General features: G+C 32.1%; 1 protein-coding gene across 1 annotated transcript in view; it reads right to left on the bottom strand.

Moving 5' to 3' along the window:
- The window catches only part of LOC127702863 (uncharacterized), a 98,230-nt gene that overhangs the window by 18,183 nt on the left and 58,830 nt on the right, over positions 1-21,217 (bottom strand). Inside the window, exons 50-67 of the mRNA XM_052207166.1 lie at positions 20,716-20,928; positions 20,228-20,455; positions 19,391-19,603; positions 18,556-18,786; positions 17,915-18,121; positions 16,725-16,952; positions 16,166-16,369; positions 15,525-15,746; positions 14,897-15,109; positions 14,006-14,233; positions 12,930-13,142; positions 7,541-7,768; positions 6,274-6,483; positions 4,615-4,842; positions 3,653-3,865; positions 2,851-3,084; positions 1,429-1,539; positions 322-462 (exon numbers count right to left, since the gene is read on the bottom strand). Coding sequence (XP_052063126.1) covers positions 322-462; positions 1,429-1,539; positions 2,851-3,084; positions 3,653-3,865; positions 4,615-4,842; positions 6,274-6,483; positions 7,541-7,768; positions 12,930-13,142; positions 14,006-14,233; positions 14,897-15,109; positions 15,525-15,746; positions 16,166-16,369; positions 16,725-16,952; positions 17,915-18,121; positions 18,556-18,786; positions 19,391-19,603; positions 20,228-20,455; positions 20,716-20,928 — 3,765 coding nt within the window. The remainder of the gene's footprint in view (positions 1-321; positions 463-1,428; positions 1,540-2,850; positions 3,085-3,652; positions 3,866-4,614; positions 4,843-6,273; positions 6,484-7,540; positions 7,769-12,929; positions 13,143-14,005; positions 14,234-14,896; positions 15,110-15,524; positions 15,747-16,165; positions 16,370-16,724; positions 16,953-17,914; positions 18,122-18,555; positions 18,787-19,390; positions 19,604-20,227; positions 20,456-20,715; positions 20,929-21,217) is intronic.

The following is a 21,217-nucleotide window of genomic DNA, read 5'->3' on the forward strand; positions in this document are numbered from 1 at the left end:
ATGTAAGATAAATAGAACTGACTATAGTCTTTGTATAACTTTTATCAGTTTCTCAATGGTGGATTCATTGTTGCTAGTGGGGTGCCAATTTCTGTTGATTTTGAGGGTACAGGGAAACCATGACTTTAAATGTTAAATGAAGTTTAAATTGACTATAGGCTTTTATACAAACGTCTGAAAAACCAAAAAAATAAATGAATCCATAGTAATTAAATATTCTATACAACTAAACTGCATAAGGACATGTATATAGTCAAGAGTTGGTCAGTAAAAATTGTGGAAAACATACAGTGGTACGTAGTTACATTAAATAAGACTTACGTGGTGTGGTTTTATAATGACATCCTGCCTCGTCAGATTTATCACGGCACTGAATACGACCATCACATCGTGACAAAGGACTTACACATTGTCCATTATTACATCTCCACTCTCCTTCAGGACAAACTGTCTTAACTACACCTGAAACAGTTATGTATAATATTCAATAAAACATTGTTACTATGCTATTGTGCAAGATTCATTCTAATATGATGTTCTTCAATCGCATTGAGTATACACCTGTGGTAAAATATGAATATATTGTATGTCAGCTGATAGGCAATGTCATGATTTGTTTGGGTTGTACCAATCACACTCCCATATCATATGCTTTTATGAATAAGTTACCCAAGGTAAATCGTTGTAAATGATCAATGAACAATCGACTCAAACTGTGACATCAAAATATAAGCATTCTATGGGAAAATGCACAAATGCAAAAGTTTCCAAAACATGAATGCATTAACAAACAATAATACAAATTTGTTGAAAGTAAATTTTCTTGAATAAAAGTAAGATTATTAAATTTGTTCAGTAATCAAGTAATTATACAAAAATAAATTGATAAAAGGTCTGAAATATTTATTTGTGGTTGGCATACACAAATACTTATTGCACGATACACACCCAACCTCTGTTCAATTACAGGAACAGCAAATATTTGCTTCAACCTAGAGAACTTCGATCCAAAAGAATTGCTGTCTTTGTCCCATTAGAATAGAAATAAGTCATGGGGGCTTGAATTTATATTGATTTTACCACTGGTCCTTTATGCTAAATATTTTACCACGAGCAATAGCCACCATGAATTATTTCTTACATATTGAAGATAATGAAAGTTGAAGTCTGGTAAAGATCTCTGCTGGATGGGAGTAGTTAGGGCATCAAAATTGTCATACCTAAATATGTTTTTCATTTGTAATATTTAGTTACTTGAAACATACAATTCTTTAGGGAAATTTGATCAAATAGGAAATTCATTCTTAACAGGTTGAACAGGCATGATGGTGAGAAGAGCTGACACAAGACTTCTACACTATATATTTACAAGCTATCAAAACATTCAAATACTAGTTAATTAAGACTTTTCCTGAAATGTCAACTTACAATTCATTTCGTCTGATCGATCAGAACATTCAAACTGGTTATTACATCTGTCAGTAGCCTGTATACATTGTCCATTGTCACATTCAAATTGATCTACACCACAAGTTGGCACTAAAAAATATCATTATATAATCAAAATTTTATTCAATTCTACTAATAGATTTTAAAAACAGTTCATAAAAATTTCAGGACTCAAATATCATCAAATTGTAAATGTCTAAATGCAAAATGAATAATACTTCTTTGAACAGGAACTTTCATTTCTTAATATAGCAAATAAGATTTATTCTACAACAAGCATTCTGAGAGTATTACATGGCAATACATAGTCCCCTACAGTTTAAAAAATTAATTGTACTGGATCACTGGAACAAAACGCTAACTTGATCTATAACTTGTCATGGTGTATAGATATAAGAAGATGTGGTATGAGTGCCAATGAGACAACTCTCCATCCAAGTCAAAATTTATAAAAGTAAACCATTATAGGTCACAGTACGGTCTTCAACACAGAGCCTTGGCTCACACCTAACAGTAAGCTATAAATGGCCCCAAAAAAAACTGTAAACTATATAACAAATATCAAGACAATATCTTCTAGCATGAAGAAAAAAAATGTGGAAAACTGATTATCTAAGTGAAGTCCAAGGACCATAACTCTGCACAAAATCATCAGCACCGGAACAAAATTCAAACTTGGTCTGTAACTTGTCATGATGAAACTATATACCAATTATCAAATCAATATCTTTAAGCATGACGAAAAAGTGTGGAAAACTTATTATTTGAGTGAATTTTCTAAATCCAAGGACCATAACTCTTCACAAAATTATCAGACTGGAACAAAATTCTAACTTGATCTGTAACTTGTCATGATAAAACAATGTACCAATTATTAAATCAATATCGTCAAGCATGACGAATGGTCTGTAACTTGTCATGATAAAACTATATACCAATTATCAAATCAATATCTTTAAGCATGACGAAAAAAGTGTGGAAAACTTATTATTTGAGTGAATTTTCTAAGTCCAAGGACCATAACTCTTCACAAAATTATCAGACTGCAACAAAATTCTAACTTGATCTGTAACTTGTCATGATAAAACAATGTACCAATTATTAAATCAATATCTTTACGCATGACGAAAAAAAGTGCGGAAAACTAAATATTTGAGTGACTTTTCTAAGTCCATGGACCATAACTCTGCACAAAATTCTCAGACCAGAACAAAATTCGAACTTGATCTGTAACTTGTCATGATAAAACAATACACCAAATATCAAATCAATATCTTCAAGCATGAAGAAAAAAAGTGTGGAAAACTGATTTGCCTGACTGACGGATGGACAGATGGACGGAGTGCAAACCTAAAGTCCCCTCGACTTCGTCTGTAGGGGACTAAATAAATGGTTGTATACCTGGAGTGGTGTGCTGTTCTACCAGACATCTCCTTGTCTGTTCATCAAAATATCCCATGGAGCATTCTTTAATTTCCTGAGTCCTTTCTTTATAACAGTTGATATATTTTGTCCAATGTCTGTGTCCAGGATAGGCATTGTCACCATCAGGAAGTCCCAAACAACTGGGTAGTCTCATAGGACATGGCAGACATGACTGGTCAGAAGATGGACACTGGTTCTGTAGATACTGACCTGTAAACACAGAGTAAAAGCTATGTACAGTTTTTTATCAAAAATTGACCAAAGATTTTTTTGTATAGTGAGCTGTTAACTAGAATGTTGCCATTTTGATCAAAAGTATTTAACACAAATCAGGTGGTTTTTTCTCACATTTTTTTTTTAATGTTTATATTCCCACAAGTCCTTTGGTTTAAATTATGTTAACAAAATAACATACTTACAAGACAAAGGAAATTATTGGACGACTGTATTTAAACCTTTTATAAAAAATACTTTTTTACAAGTTTTATAAAGCATTCAAAGTTTACTGAAGTCATGTTGTAAATTTTGTACCTACATCCTGGTCCTTTCGTGATCACATAATGACACATGACCAATTATTTTACAGAAACATTAAAACATTAGTTATCTAACCTTTACTTGCATTGCTTTTTACAACTGTTCAAACATATTATTATCTTAAACATATATTTTCTCTAATCCTATTTTTTTTTTAAATTTAGAACTCATTTCACTAATATACCTCTTGTTAAATAAATTGTACTTTATTTAACTTAACAAAAATTTTATAAAAACTCACAAGGTGCTTTAGGCTCTGTCCTGGCTCCACAAGTCACCTGCTCAAAGTCTTCACATCTGAGAGTAGCCACAGAGAACAGCTTTGGATAGGTACATTCATGTAAATAGGGTTGGTAAATAGAATTACGATTAGAACAATCATAATACTGGGCACAATTCACCTTATTTGGTATTCTGGCATCTGGATGATGTGAACAGAATGTGGCAATGTTGTCTAAAAATAAATAAAAGTCAGATAAGTATGCATTCTAATGATTAACGCTGAAAAATATTTGCTGAAAGCTTATTTTATATTATTACCACCATAATTAAACATGAAAATAAATAAACAGTATGACTTTCTTATAAATATTAGAATGAATATTTTTTTAAATAGAAATATTCAAACTATTTAACTATCAATTTTTAAAAATTCCAGAGAGGATTTATAAAGATCTTATCAGAAATTCAGAATTAAGAATTTCAGTTTTTTAAATGGATAATTTAGTTGAGCATCTCCCATTAAAGTGTCATTTTAAAATATTTTTGCATCTAAAACTTAGATGTGGTATGATTGCAAATGAGAAAACTTTCCACCAGAGACAAAATGACATAAAAGTTAGCACATATAGGTCACTGTACACCCTTCAACAATAAGCAAAACCCATACTATATAGCAAGCTATAAAAGGCACAGCCTAACAAATGTGAAACAAAGTCCTTTACAGAGTGCAAAACTTTGATATATGTTTTTAGTCACATCTTTAATTAAAAAAATAAAGAAAAAATGTAATCAGAGCTAAAAAATTTGTACTGTCTTCACCAATTCCCCAGTTGTGCATAGATATGGCAAAATCACTGAAAAAATCATTTGATGTGAATGATACTGCAGAATTTCAGAAAGATAAATTGAAAACCAGTAATTAGAAAGGGTGGAGTTATAAATAAAAAGTTAGGATAGTTATATAGGTATAAAAAAGCTGACCTGTTCCCACTTGTGAACTGCATTTCCTGTTTTGAGGATCAAAGAAGCCATGACTACACTGTTTAATGGTCTTAGTTCTGTTTTTGTAGCAGACGACATAATGTTGTGACCAAATTTTTCCTGCAAATACATTGTCCCCATCTGGTAAACCAACACAGCTGGGTAAACGTTCTGGACATGGTATACATTTCTCATAAGGATCCAGACATAAGTTCTTTTCATAAGAACCTGGAGAAGAAAATAAAGAGAGAACATTTGTGGTTTTTTAAAATCTTGAAATATCATCAAAAATATATATATGCATTTGCCTGTTTAAGTCTATAAAACAATATATTCAAACCAATTTGAATAAATCCTAGCTTTATTCACCTTATATATGATCTTTGACATCAATATATGTCTAGTTTTAGATTACTCATTCTCACAACATTTATCCTGATAACTCAGTGCTATGGATGAGTCATTGCTCCCAAAATTTCTTTCTTTCAACTCAACTGATAAAAGTATTGGAGAAACAATACTGTAAAATTTTTGTGTGCATTTATTCTATTGATTGTTGGACAATCGACACAAATGTGAGTTTTATTATGGCTATTTCAGGAAAAGCTGCATAAAAATAATGCTATAAATGTATCAAAATTTAAAGGGGCATTAGCTGTCAAATTCATGTTCACCGATTCGACTAAAATTCTCATATTTGAATAATAACATACTAAAACGATATACAAATTATAAGAAGTCTAAAATAAACAAGTACGGTGACCTATAGCTGTTAATGTCTGTGTCATTTAGTCTCTTGTGGAGAGTTGTCTCATTGGCAATCATACCACATCTTTTTATTTTAAAATTTACAATGCTCGATAAAATGTATTTGCAATTAGTGTGTATTTTAGTCTAGACGCCATCTAATTAACCATTGAAGTGACCTCTCAAGACTGACGATGGTCATATAACCTGATGTAAACATCAATATAGATACAAATAGATAGCGAACACATGCAATTGGATTTTTCTAGGTCTGTTTGATTTCATAGCATAGGTTAAACAAATATTTTAATCATCATTTTTACCTGTATAAGAATGAGTTTTTGTTGATCGCATCAGTCTACGAAATTGTTAAACCTAGTTTCACTTTCAATGTTAACATTCTCTTCCTTTTAATAGCTAAACAGTAAAACATGCCTAGTGCATGCATAACCCATCTCCAGCTAAGGGGTTAAATTGGAGGTCACATGAATACGAATTCAATGAGGTAGAATTATTCACTTGCAAGTGAATAATTCATCAGCGATGTTTCTTAGCTTATTTTGACAAAATTGAACCAAACTGGCTGCTAATAGCAAATTATTATTTCACTATTTCACTTTCATTAAATGAAAAAAATTCTATTCTAATTTTTTGTATATCTTGTAGCTAATGCACCTTTAAATGTGAGTTTCATTTTTGCTACACCTATCTCTTAGCAATTTTCATACTTACAAAAACTTCGGAAAAATTTCTTAATTTACAGTACTCAAAACATCCCACACAAATCCAATGTTAATGCAGAGACAAAACTCAAGGTTTATTGTTGTGATAAAATATAACTTTCAAATGCGCCTACTATACATGAAGTAAAACATCTTTCAACTAAAACATATAAAATTTAAATTGACTTACATGGTGCCTGGGGTTCTGGAACCTTTCCACATGTGACTCTTGTAAATTCTCCACATTCCAATGTGTCTGGGTTAAAGAGGTCAGGATAAGGGCATTCTTTAACATATCCACCAATACGTCTGGTATATCTACAGTCAATATACTGACCACAGTTCTCAGAACTTCTTATGAGTATTCTAGGATTGGTATTACAGAATTGGTTACCATCTCCTAGTAAATTATAAGGAAATTTCGATGAATACTTTGTTGTTGATAAGATTTTTGTATGTGTTTATGTTTTAGGAGTTGGTAGTTGGTGTTATCTGTTTGACTGTCATATATTTTTGGTAGTTTCTATTATCCTTTTTATGTATTATTTTAACATAATAATCATATAAAAACTCAAAAAAAATTTAAAAAATGGATGAAATAATAATCATTTTCTAAGTAGATAAGTACTGTAAATTCAGAAATTATTGCGTGCATTTATTATTGCGATTTTGTCATTTTAGACTAAAATGCGGTTTTAATTTTTGCGATATTCAGAAAAATCCTGTTTGATTCATATAAAAAATTTCAAACTGCGAGTTTTAATTATTGCGATGATAACCCTGTCGCATTTTTCGCAATAATAAAAACATCGCAATAATTTCTAAATTTACAGTATATATTTTAACAACAAAAGCAAATATCACCATTTTTTACTGCTTTCGGTCGTTAACATGTTTTTATCCACCTTAAGTTTTTTCTGGCAAAATAATTTTTTCTCACATTAAATTTTTCTAGTAATATACTTTTTTAAAATTTAGACTCCTATCTAGTAAAAAAATTCAGTCATTTTAAAATATACTATGCAACATACAATTTTTGACTTGACTGATAAAATCATCAAATATATGTGTATGACATTTTACATTTGATTATTGACTTTACAGATATTAGATGTTTCAGCATTGCATTCCTTTTTGGTATTGAACCTTGTGGTACAATTTCATAGAGATCCATAGACTTATACTCAAGTTATTGTCTGGAAACCAAATGTCTTCAGACGAAGATGATGACGAAATACCATTATACGAACGCACAAATTTTGCGGATGTATAAAAATGGGACAAATAGTTTTTTCATTCTAAAAAGTAAAATTTCAATGGTCACTTGTCCCAAGGGGCAAGTTGATATTAAGAAAGTTAATGTCAAACCCTAAAAATACATTCTAGTTTTCTTGATCCTCAAACAAGCATTGATATTTCAATGGTATTTTAAAATGTATTGTATCTGAATTCTTTACCTGACTTGATAGCTGTTACACAAGCTTTTTCCTGAGGACTAAAATATCCTTGTTTACAGTGTAGAACATGTAATGTCCTGTTACGGTCACACTGGACATAGTCTTTAGACCAGAGTCTGCCTGGAATAGGGTTGAGTCCATCAGGTAGTCCTATACAGCTAGGAAGTCTCTGTGGACATGGTGTACAGCTAGTGTCTGTAGCTTTACATAGATTCTGTTGATATTCGCCTGTAGAGAATATAAAATAGTTTTAAAGAATAAAGGATGTGTTGGTTATACCGTTACATAAATGAGACTCAACCCAATGACAAAAATACCCAAAAAAGGCAACTTCAGGTTAACATAAGCAAATTTTTCTCAAATTATATCTGATTCAAATTATATATAAATAAGAAGATGTGGTATGAGTGCCAATGAGACTTCTCTCCATCCAAGTCACAATGTATAAAAAGTTAACAATTATAGGTCGAAGTACGGCCTTCAACACGAATCCTTGGCTCACACCGAACAGCAAGCTATAAAGGGCCCCAAAATTACTAGTGTAAAACAATTCAAACAGGAAAACCAACGGTCTGATCTATATAAAAAACGAGAAACAAGAAACACTTATGAACCACATCAACAAACGACAACCACTGAACAACAGGCTCCCGACTTAGGACAGGTGCATAAAAATTCAGCGGGTTTAAACGTTTTAACAGGCGCAAACCTTCACCCTAACCTGAGACAGTAGTGTAACATTACAACATAAAAAGACACACTATATATATCAATTGAAATGGCTTAACTCGATCAAAAAGACATTTAAACAAAAACAAGTAAACATAGGCTGAAGGAATTATATATAAGTTTGATCTATGACACAATATAAATACAATATTAATAAAAAAAAGATGTAGGAACATTTTTATAAAATTGATAAATTTGTATGCCTTTTTTACCCTTCAGAGACGCTTGATCATTTGTGCATTTTATCAAATGGGACTGATTTTGCTCAAGTCTAGATAGCCAAAGAAAACAGAATTAAATTTTGAATATTTAACTTAACCATGATGATATCTCTATTGATATTCAGTGTAATTTAACTTATATATCATATGTTCAGGAGGGGTATATGTGAAAAACTCCAAGTTTGAGATGAAATTTCCTTTGCTGGTAATGTTCCATCCCAACTAGTACTATTGACAAATACCCCTTCTGAACATGATACATCTGTTCAAAACACTTATATTTTTGGTAGTTTCTATTATCCTTTTTATGTATTATTTTAACATAATAATCATATAAAAACTAAAAAAAAATTTAAAAAATGGATGAAATAATAATCATTTTCTAAGTAGATAAGTATATATTTTAACAACAAAAGCAAATATCACCATTTTTTACTGCTTTCGGTCGTTAACATGTTTTTATCCACCTTAAGTTTTTTCTGGCAAAATAATTTGTAATGCAAGATATCTATTTCAAATTCTTATTCATTTTAATGGCAAGTATTGCCAACAAAGTTTAAAGAAATTTATTGCAACAACTATCATCAGGTAGACTTAACTGAGGTTAAACTAAATATGTTACACATCTTTTTTCTATCAAAATGATTCATGCTTTGGGCTACTTTAAATCAAGTTCAGAACATGCTTCCTGATGGTATATATATAGTCATATCTAATATTTTCTGAGCATTAGAGAACAGGTTGTCATGGAGAGCATATTGTCAATTATATCTTCTGTAACACTTTTCCTAACAAACAATGCATCATTAGAGAATATTGTTTATACGAGTATCCTAATTCTTTTAACATTCTGCTGTGGTATTATTACATACATCACTGTAAGAACATTGACAATTGGATTTAAATCTACTAAACCATGTCAAAATATGGAATCGGGTGAAAAGGATTTTGAAATAAGTGACACAGTCATCGGTAGATTTCAACAAGCTTTGCATTTTAAAACAACATTAGGTGAATCGAAAGAGTTTTCAAATATGATAAAATTCTTACAAGACAGTTTCAAAACAATTCATAAGTCAAAATATGTTACCATTGAGATAGTAGAAGACTACAGTCTGTTGTATACAGTGTCTGGGTCAAACAAAAGCTTGACACCTTATATGGTATTAGGACATCTAGATGTTGCCACAGCAGAACCTAAGCTTTGGATTTTGCCTCCATTTTCAGGGAAGATTAAAGATGGCTACATTTATAGCAGAGGAACAATGGATTTCAAGAATGGGGTAATGGGAATACTTGAAGCTTTGGAAGACTTACTAGAACATGGTTTTGAGCCATCAAGGACAATCTATATTTCTTTTGGTCATGATAAAGGAAATGACAGCCAAAATGGAGCCACAGGAGCTAGCCAATTGTTACAACACCGTGGACTGAAAAAACTTGAGTTTATTCTTGATCAGGGCTGTACCGTAGCAGGTGAAGTTAGTGGCATAGCATTAATTGGAGTTACAGAAAAGTCTATACTAGATCTAACTCTGACAGTCAGGGGTTTAGGTGGTCACTCTGCCTTACGTCTTGGACCTACTCCGTTTGGTGTTTTAGCCAAAGCAATCACCAAGATTGAAAATCACAAACATCCCAGCCTGTTAGGACAAGGCCCAGAGAAAGAAATGTTGGAAAAGATGGCCCCAGTCATGAATATATGGCTTAAAATATTGTGGAGCAATATATGGCTGTTTAAACCAATTATAACTACTATGATGTCTTATAATCCAACCTTGAATGCCATGATAAGATCTGTACATAATGTTACCAACATTAATACAGAGCAAATAAAAATAAGGAAATACCAAATAGCCGAGAATGTCACTGCTCATGTGACCATACATTTCCATCCATCACAGACAGTTGGCAACGTGATAAATCACTTCCATAGAGTCATTAATGACAAAAGAGTAGAGATTTCAACCATGTATAGAAGTAGGACTGCATCCATGTCACCTTATGGTGACAGCCATTTTGGATATCAGACCATTTATAGGAGTATCCAGCAAGTTTTTCAGCCATATTTGATTTCCCCCGCTATATTCCCAATAGAAAGTAGTTCTTCTAGATACCATATGTTCACAAATAATATCTACAGATTTAGTCCACTTGTTAATAATCTGGGGGATGATCAACGAATTCATGGTAAGAATGAGAGGATTTCAGTGAAAGACTACGGCAAAACTATCAACTTTTATAAATATCTCATGATAAACGCTGATAAAACCTCAATCTGAATCATTGTAACATTTAATACTGATAGACTTTAATATTGCAAAACTAAATTTCAGTAAAATAGTAAGGCCAAATTAAATTAAATTTTCTGTTCTCAGGTTAGCCTTCATCCTTTTTCATGTGTCCGTGTTACCGATCAATTTTACTTTTCATTAACAAACAATAAATTGCTTCGCTGCGAATTGACCCCCTCCACCCCCCCACCTAAATAAAACTGACCCCATTTTTTGCTTTTGTGCAATACACTATCCTGTAGAATATTAACCCCCAGAAAAAAATATTTGAAGAAATTTTCTTTTTAATTTCTGAAATCTGAAATGAGAAAAAATAGTCCCCCCCCCCCCCCCCCCCCAATTGTTTTTTCACCTCCCCCTTTCCCTTATTCCAAAAAAAAAATCATTCCCTCAAGATATAGTCATAATATTAATTCAAATTTTAATAAAATTTACAACCATAATTACCCTTTTAAATACATCATACAAGTCTTAAAATATAAAATGACATACATAGTCATGGCTAAAACTAATATTAATTAATAATAACTTTTATAAATAAATTGACAGCTAATCACCTCAAGACAATCATCATTTCTTAATACATTATTTGCAAGCAGTGTAAGGGAGGTAATAAAACATTGTTGTTTTGTATTGGGATTAGATTACCTCCCTTAGACTGCTTTAAATTGTCTTAATTGTCCTTTAACCAGAAAAAAACTTGTTTTTCCCTCTTTTTTGCCTCTAATTCCTAAATGGTTTGAGCCATAGCTCCCCATAGTCAATCCTAACCATCCCTTTGTTGTATGGAAACTTGTGGTATAATTTCAGTGAGATTCATACACTTTAACACAAGTTATTGTCCGGAAACTACAAAAATGCTTATTTGGGCCCCTTTTTTGGCCCCTAATTCCAAAACAATTGGGACCATAACCCCCAAAATCAATCCCAACCTTCCTTTAGTGGTTATAAACCTTGTGTTAAAATTTTATTGATTTCTATTTACTTATACTAAAGTTATTATCCGGAAACCATCTGTCTTCAGACGACGCTGACGATGACAATGTGATACCAATATACGACCAAAAAATTAAATGCGGTCGTATAAAAATCAACAGAAATGCTGTTCAATATAAAATCAACAGAAATGTTGTCCCAATACAAGATAAACAAAAAAACTCTAAGAATTCTTTTGCATCTTCAACAATGTGTGTCAAACATCAGAGAGGTTCCAAATAATTCAATATCAAACAATTACATGTTTGAATTTATCTATCTGACAAAGGTTCCATGAGCATTTGATTGAAAAACCAGGCCAAATATGAAGAATGCCAGTGGTGTTAATAAGTCTTTGACTGAGAGTAATAACAGCGAAAAGTATCTATATATTTTGTTCTATTAATTCATTATCAAGTTTATATATTGCTTTAAATATTATATGTTATTTATTTAGTATGATGGTTTTGGCAAAGTTCTAACCTTTTTTGGAATAAAATGGGCTGAGAACAGTCTGTTTTGTGTGAACAATTTTATTTGTATAAAAATTAAGAAATATTCCGTGAAGGACAAAATTCACAAGCAATTACAAGAAATTGATGCCTTTATTCTTATTTCTTTGCAAACTAATGGTAGAATAGAATTTAGAAATTCGGCAATTTTTTAAAAACTTTCTGGATTAAATTCATTTTTTTTAGAACTCTGGTTCTGAAAAAGTGAATTTTGAATTTTTAACTATGTTCTCCCAAATATAATTGCTTACTGCACTTCTATTGTCTTTCTACAAAAATTATTAATAAACTTTGTGATATATGTTGTCAATTTAGGGGAGATCTTTTAAATGTATATCACTGCAAATAAACCATTACTTGCAATCTTTTTAGGACATAACGACCACAATAACAGGTACCCTCATTTTCTATTTTACTTTATGAATATGAATATTTTTTTTATCATTATTAACTGTTTTGTTTCTATTGATAATTTTTGTTTCATTTACAAAATAATTGTTTTTGAAATTAGAAAGATAATTATCATATACCGTATATAATTTTTACTGTCTATCTACCTTAAAGTGGGACACCAGTACTTTATAAAATAAACCTATGAATAAATAAGAGTGGTACTAGATTTGTCACCTTGTTACCTCCAAGCAGATTATCTACTTACATGGTGCCTGGGGTACATGTCGTGGTTTACAAACAACATTTCCAAAGTGTTCACATCTTAATGTTAAGATAGAAAATAATTCTGGATAATGACATTCTTCAATATATCTGCCATACTGTGATGTAGGATTAGAACAATTATAATATAAAGCACAGTCTCCTGGATGCTTTACTATTGCATGTGGGTGCTGCTGGCAGTAAACATCTATCTGATCTAAAAAAATAAAAAAGAAAGAAAAAGTTTTAAATATGTATTTACCTTAGGAAGTCCTACTGCTGTAAATTGGTCGTACTCTTGTTTGCTGTATGAGACCTTACAATTTTATCCAGATGCCACAATAGTTGGGAGTATTTCAGATGTGTATAAATGAGGCTTATTTCAAGAGGTTTGTCAGTTGTGATTCAGTCAAACATTTAAATTAGTTTCATGTAGTTATTGACTCTAAAGCTTATAGCTGTATCCTTTTCTTTATAAATTCTGTTTAATTGTAACAAAGATAGTTCCAAATTGTTATTCAATCAAAAATCTAAAAGAAAAAGAAGTTATTCAGTCTTGTAATGACTTCAAAGGACAGTTAAAGTACACTTCAAAGGAAAACCTGTTGATGACCAATTAAAAAACACTGACTTTAATTTTACTTAAAAATACAATGTATCAATCATTTTTAAAACATACAGCATCATTAATACATAACAACTTGAACAGAGCTTAACCCCTACATAGCTTCTTGGTATATTTTTTTAGTCTACTGCTATAATGGTGGCACTACAAATTATTTGATTACTAACAGATGTTTGGAGCTATTGACTTCAAAATAACTATTTGATTGTTTCATGTTTTAATCACTGTGGTGACAAAGGGAGAACATTATGCATTACTCCAATCTGTTTTTGTCAATAAAGTTTGGTAAACACTATACAGGCTTCCTGCTGGTTACCTATTTATTTAATTGTGACAAATTCTTTTGCTCATTTCAGTCATAACATGAGGAATGTTGAAGTGTTAATGTTAACACACACACACACACAAATACAAATAAGGGTTTAACATCATTCTATACAAAACAAACAATATACCTGTGTTAACAGTATCAGAGCATGTCTTCTTCACAGGATCAAATAAACCCTGTTGGCAGACCTTCTCCTCTAATGTTCTGTTCTGAAAACATCTAACATATTGTGCCTGCCATTTCCTATATGTTATAGCCTGGTCCCCATTAGGTACACCAATACATGAATGGTGGACTTTCTCACATGTAGTACATGTCAGGTCCTTTGATTTACACTGATATTGGAGATATTCACCTTTAAATGAAATAATAATATAGATATAACACTAAAAAAAGCAAAGAAACAGTACTGTTTTATTTTATTGTAAAAGTGTTTACCTTCATCTACAAAATATTTATCTTCAACAGCAAAAATCAACCTCGGTATCCAAATCACATAATGTTGTAATATGGTACTATCCTGTAAACTGGACATTTAATCCTGTTTTTTAAAGTTTAAGACCATGAGAAATTATTCAAAAATATTACATATTGCTCAAGTCTCTTGATTTTATTGGATTTCTTTTCTTTGCTAAAGGTGATCAGAGTACTACACACACATAAACACATATTATAACTTTCTCATTAGTTCATTATGTCACCATTAGCATTTGATTCAGAGTTCAGAATACTAGTAAATGGTAATGACCAATCAGCAGGTTTTGAATTTCGTTACATTTATTGAATCACATTCTAAAAAAAAAAGACTATGGTGTACTTTTTCTTTCTGGGTAGTTATAAAATTTTAATATGGTACAAGGAAACCTTTGTTAAAGTTAACATTATAAAATAGACAGGTTATATCTAATAACTTAACATTTCACTAACAATAAATATATTTGGATCCTATAACTAAACAGTTTATTCTTCGGCATTCATACCACATTTCCTCTTTATAAATAGTAAAAGAGAATCTTACATGGAGCTTGTGGTATAGGTCTTTTGTCTGGTGTGACTGTGACAAAGTCTTCACATCTATGGCTGATTGTGGAGAATAACTGTGGGTAAGGACATTCCATCAGATAATGGCCATTTGGTGAGCTGTATTTTGAACAATCAAAGTACTGGGCAGCATTCAAGGAACTGGCTATTATACCATTAGGATTGTATTGACAGTACTTCAGTAGGTCTCCTGCAAATATATGTTATAACACATTTTACATTATAAATACTAAGTATAAAGATTTACTGTGAATTCATTATTAATAGTGGGATACCAATTTTTTTTTTATTTTGTGTGTACAGATGAACCACAAACTCAAATGTTCAACGAAGAACAAAATTTCTATAGACTTGTAGGCACATTTTTGTAAAACCACAATATCAAATATCAAATGATAATACAATTTTTCCTTAATCCACAAAAATAAACGAATTCTCAGTATCTTTTAACATACAAAATCTTCATTTCTAGTCCATATTTATTTAATTTCACATCAAAAAAAATTACTACTTTATAACAATTTTGCAAAGAAACAAACCAAATTTCAGTTATAATAATATTTCTGTTATAATTTCTCCAACTGTTGACAGAGCATTCAACATACCTGGATGCAGATAGACTACACAAAGTCTTTCCACTGGATTAAATACTCCAGAAGTACAAATCCCTGTGGACACGGTACGGTTCTTCAGACATACTACATAATGATCAGTCCATGGTAAGATGGCATTACGTCCATCAGGTAGTCCTACACAGCTGGGATGTCTCTCAGGACATGGCTTACATGTTGTGTCTCCTTGTCTACACAGGTTCTGGCTATATTCACCTATAAAGCATTCAAATGTATTACTAGCTTATAAAAAGATCTGTGTTAAATACAAAGAAATTTATTTATCTGATGTTTTATATGAACATTTGTATGTATTACTCTGTATCAAAAGACCTCTGAAATGTTGGTTTTTCCATAAAGATATCTGACCTGAGTGAGTTTAGAAACCTACCTGTAGCAGTGATCGGATGAAGAGATCTAAATGGTATGTGTTGATCAATGTAGGGCAAACAGGTTTGAACTAACTTTTGCAGACAACCAAATGCTAATCAACCATTTAGGGTTTTTTTCTCAACAAAAATTGTGTAAAACAAAATGATTGGTTGATTGATTGGTGATTGCTTTCCACTGCATCAGCACAAAAAGGCTATTTTATGGCTACAACAAAATGCCTCTAATCTTTTATTTCCACTTACAAGGTGCTTGTGGTTCTGGTCTCTTTTCACAGGTAACATCTCTATAACTTCTACACCCTTGATATACAGTGGAGTAGAGTTCTGGGTATTTACATTCCACCAGATATCCTGTGCTGGGTTTTGAACAATCATAGTACTGAGCACAGTTCTGCTGATTCTCAAACTTCAGAGTTGGGTTGGCCTTACAAATACTTACAATATTACCTATATAATACACACAAATTATGAAAATTAGAAGAGAATTAAAGCAAATACACCAATAATTATTATCATTGCATATAATATGTTTCTGGTACTAATGATGATGATGGATGGCTGCTTAACTTCCCACCAAATTAAATGCATATCCAGGATGGGCTTCTGGTACCATTAAGGCCATATGAATGTTAAAGAATTAGCTATATTTTGAAATAAAAACCTTTTTTTTCAATGTCTACATTTGTACCTTCTGAAGGAAGTATTCTTCAAAGACATTTTACTTAAGAGTGTTGTCGACAGTTCTACAAATATGTATTTTAAAGGTATATTTTTTCATTTTTTATTCTATTGAGAAACTTACTGAAATCAATGAGCAGAGTACACCTTTTATTAACAGGATCAAATAATCCTGTCTGACATTTAGTCACTGATATTGTCCTGTTTCTGAGGCATATCAAATAGTCAGGTGACCAATATTGACCAATCACAGGTACATTTCCATCAGGTCGACCAACACAACTTGGCAGTCTCTGAGAACATGGTTTACAATTGGTGTCTCCTGATCTACACTGGTTCTCCATGTATTCACCTGTAAAGTATCAAGAAAATTTGTGGTTGGTTATCAATGTATACCTAAAAGTACTGGCTAAGGTTGATACCCAGTGTTTAACTCAGCATAAAGTTACCCATATAAGGGAGTTGACATCTTGTATTTCTTGTATTCCTTGCTTGAATTATAAGTTGGTATCGTATATTTTAAAATTGATAAACATTAAAAGATAATATCATGAATTTATTATAATTTTTTATACATTTTAGTTTGTTTTTAAATATACTGCAATTGCTGAAGTATTCATGGTTCATGTATACATAATACGATTGTATCTCAGATTTTATGAAATTGTGTACTGGCAGGAACAACAAGTAAAACTGTGAGCTACTGCTCACTGATGATACCCCTGCCGAAATATTTCGGTAAACAGGAAGTTGTTGAGTGATGAATCTGAAAACGCATCACACAGTATAGCTGACTTATATAAACCCTGATACCAAATTTCAGAAATCCTTGTCAAGTAGTTGCTGAGAAAAATGCAACGAAAATATTCATGGGATGGTCGGACTGACGGATGGACTGACGGATGGATGGACTGAGGGAAGGACAGACAGAGGTAAAACAGTATACCCCCACTTTTTTAAAGCAGGGGTATAAAAAAACATAAACTTTTTGCTAGATACACTATGAATCAATCAGGCCAAGTATGGTTGAAATTGGTCAAATGGTTTCAGAGAAGACCATTTTTTAAATCTTAACAATGATGGAAAAAAGACGCCAAGTGATGGCAATAGCTAAGCTAAAGATTTGTGAAATTTATAGAATGCACGTAAAAAGTGACATACAAGGGCAATTTCTCTAAAAAAAGTAGGTGTCTGACAGATTGAAAGTGCTCATCATCACTGCACTTACTGTAAGATGGTACATCTACTATAAATTAAATGGCTGTTGACCAGTGAGAATCTCTGACAAGACATGGTATCTGTACTATTACTTACATGGTGCTTGTGGTTGTGGTCTCTGTTGACAAATGACCAGTGAGAATCTCTGACAAGACATGGTACTGAGTGAGAAGAGATCAGGATAACTACATTCTCTCAACATGGAACCTTTCATGTAATCTTGACATGTGTAGTACTGGGCACAGTTAGTCATGGATGGCATCACACTATTTGGATTGGCTTGACAGAACTCCTTGATGTGCACTGAAATGTAATAGACGGATTTTGAATTTGTGCATTTTTCTATACTTTTTCAATGGCACAATGCGTCTAGTATTCCATTACAGTAAAAGTTGATTGTTCAATAACATCACTTAAGTCAATTGACCTTGGGTCAACTGGCGTAAGTCATTCATAAAAATGAACTGAAAATTGGTCTATATAGTAACAATTTGTGGTATCAAGAGTTATTTTAACAGCTTTTTGAAACTGACAACTGAGTTTAGTTTATAAACACAGATACATGAATCTGTAATCACTTAAAATGCAGCATTCAAATTCATTTGTGTTGGTTCATGCATCTGCAGTAAACACAATATTAACAGAATTTTCATTTCCCATTTTTTTTATGTATTTATGTGTCTATTGCCTTATAACTGTTGAAAGTAAATATAATCCAAAGGGTTAAGTATACATACCATTATCAATATACTTGACACAGATTCTTGTGTAAGGATCAAAGAAGTAACCAGTATCACAATGGTATACAGTCAGTGTCCTGTTTCTGTAACACATGATGTAGTCAGACTTCCATTTCCTGGCAGGGAACATGTTCCTTCCATCTGGTAACCCAATGCAGGAAGGTAATCTCTCAGGACAGGAAACTGTCTGCTTTATTGATCCAATATTCTGGTTTTGCATGTACTCACCTACAAAAAAGATACATCAGTAATAATGATCAAGAAGAAGGTAAATTTTTGGTCTATTTGGCCCTGTTAATTCCCCAAAAATTAAAAATTGTATGACTGTCAATATATATCAAATTCTTTAAGCTTTAAGAGAAAGCTTTCAGAAAATTAAAATATATGCCATGCCTTGAAGACTCAATTTGTATTTGACGTCATACATAAGTGTAATTTTTCATATTCTTAGCAAGAAAAAGCTTATTTTAGAAATAATTTGGCTAATTTAGTAAAGAGCACAATTATTGCCCAAAACAATTTTGTGCAAGTAAATAGGTAAACACAAAATACATTTCCTACATAAATTTATTTTTGGACAACAGTTGTGCTCTCTTGTACTTTTAAGCATGTGAAAGGCATATAGTCAGTATTTTGCTTCATCTATGGCTCTATAACCCATGAAAAAGGTATATTTAAAACAAAATCTTCTATCTTTTTTAAGGTTTATAGAATCAACATTTGATTCTGCAAATAAGAGACAGTTTGAAACACATTTGATTTTAGGGGCCAAAATGTTGTAATACTTAATATAAAGATCTAACACTGACTAAACTAACATATCAAAACTTACAAGGAGCTTGAGGTACAAATCTCTTTTCACATCGAGCTGTGGTAAAGTTAGAACATGTCTTTGTAAGAGATGAGAACAGTTGGGGATATGTACATTCCTCAAGGTAATGACCAAACTTGCTGTTTCTGTCTCTACAGTTAAAATACTGAGCACAATTGTTTGGATGGGGTAACACAGAAGTCGGGTGTGTCCTGCAGTATTCATCTATATTGTCTGAAATAGATTATATATCTAAAATTCATGAAAATCATATCATAAGTTTAAACTATTTAAAACATGCAAAAATCCCTAAAAGATCTATTAATGTTTTCTGTGTATTCTTTGTTTTCTTGTTATGTTCCATTTATTGTTGCCACAATCCCATCTTCCTCTTGTTCATGACTAACAACAAAATTCAAACAACAATCAGACTTTTACAAGTCATGAGCCACATGACAGAGGTCATTACTGGAGCAGGAACTGCTGACACTTCTTGATCACCCCAGTTTATCCATATATTTAAGTGGTGTTTGTATCTCTCAATCTTTAGTTGTTCTCTCTTTTTTTCTTTTTTGGCAGTCACATCATCAGTCCTTCCTCAACATATAATTCTTAAATGTGCCAATGCTTTTTGTCTTTTTTGGGGGAACTAGAACGTTTGGTACCTTGAATTAAGATCAAAGAAGGTATTTTCATCATTAACTGAATGTGAGTCATAAAATATTCACTTTTCACAATGGGAATCTAATTATTTAAGGTGCAAATTTAATTCACCCCCCCCCCCCCCCCCCCCCCCCCCCCCCCCTCCCCCCCCCCCCCCACCCCCGAATAATTTGCTCTGTTCCTTTTTTAATATACCTTTATCAATCTGGTTGTCACATGCTCTCTTGAGAGGATCAAACATCCCTGAGGCACACTTATTGAGCTTGACAGTCCTGTTTCTGTAACATGTGATATACTGATCTGACCAGCGATGACCAGGAACAGCATTGTTACCGTCAGGTAGACCTCTGCAGCTGAACAATCTCTGTGAACATGGCAGACAATTCATATCACCTGGCTGACACTGATTCTGACTGTATTCACCTAAAATCAGAAAAAAAATATCTTTAGAATGTATCTTAAATGTTAGATTTTTGTATGAATGAAATGGGGTAATATCAATGCAACAACAGAAAAAATGCTAAACAAATTTATAGATTAACAGAGCGGGTCTCTCAAATATCAATTTTTCTGAAGGTACATGATTTCCAGACATTGTTCTGAAAAATAATAGGTCTGTTGCCCTTATTGTAATCTTTGAAACTTGGCCCTATGAAATATTTTCAATATTTTTTATATCTTACATGGAGCTTGAGGTTCCTGTCTGCTACCACAAGATACAGATGTGAAGTTCTGACAAGAATGTGACACTGTGGAATACAAGTCTGGATAGGTACACTCCTCTTGGTAAGTAATAGTATCATATTTATTGGTTGGACATCTGAAGTACTTGGCACAGTTAGTAGGATGGGGAAGGATAGTACCTGGGTAAGCTCTACAGTAGGATGGGATGTCAGCTGAAATAAATAAATTCATATTAAAATACAACTTAACATACATCACATACCACTGTAGTTTACAAGATTTGCACACAGAAAAAACTAGCCAACAAAACAAACAATGCTTATTATGGCATTCTACAATTTCAAGTATCTACAAAGATTTTTAAACCTTATCAATCATTCTAGCCTGGTATTTAGATAACATCGCTTTTTTATGAAAAACTTTCATCAGATGCAACAATTTAGAAAACTAAGATTTTCAATTCTGAGCTTTATGAAAACTCACTTTTTCTACAAAATTTAA

Source organism: Mytilus californianus, unplaced genomic scaffold (assembly GCF_021869535.1).
Source record: "Mytilus californianus isolate M0D057914Y unplaced genomic scaffold, xbMytCali1.0.p SCAF_5, whole genome shotgun sequence".
Taxonomy (NCBI): Eukaryota; Metazoa; Mollusca; class Bivalvia; order Mytilida; family Mytilidae; genus Mytilus; species Mytilus californianus.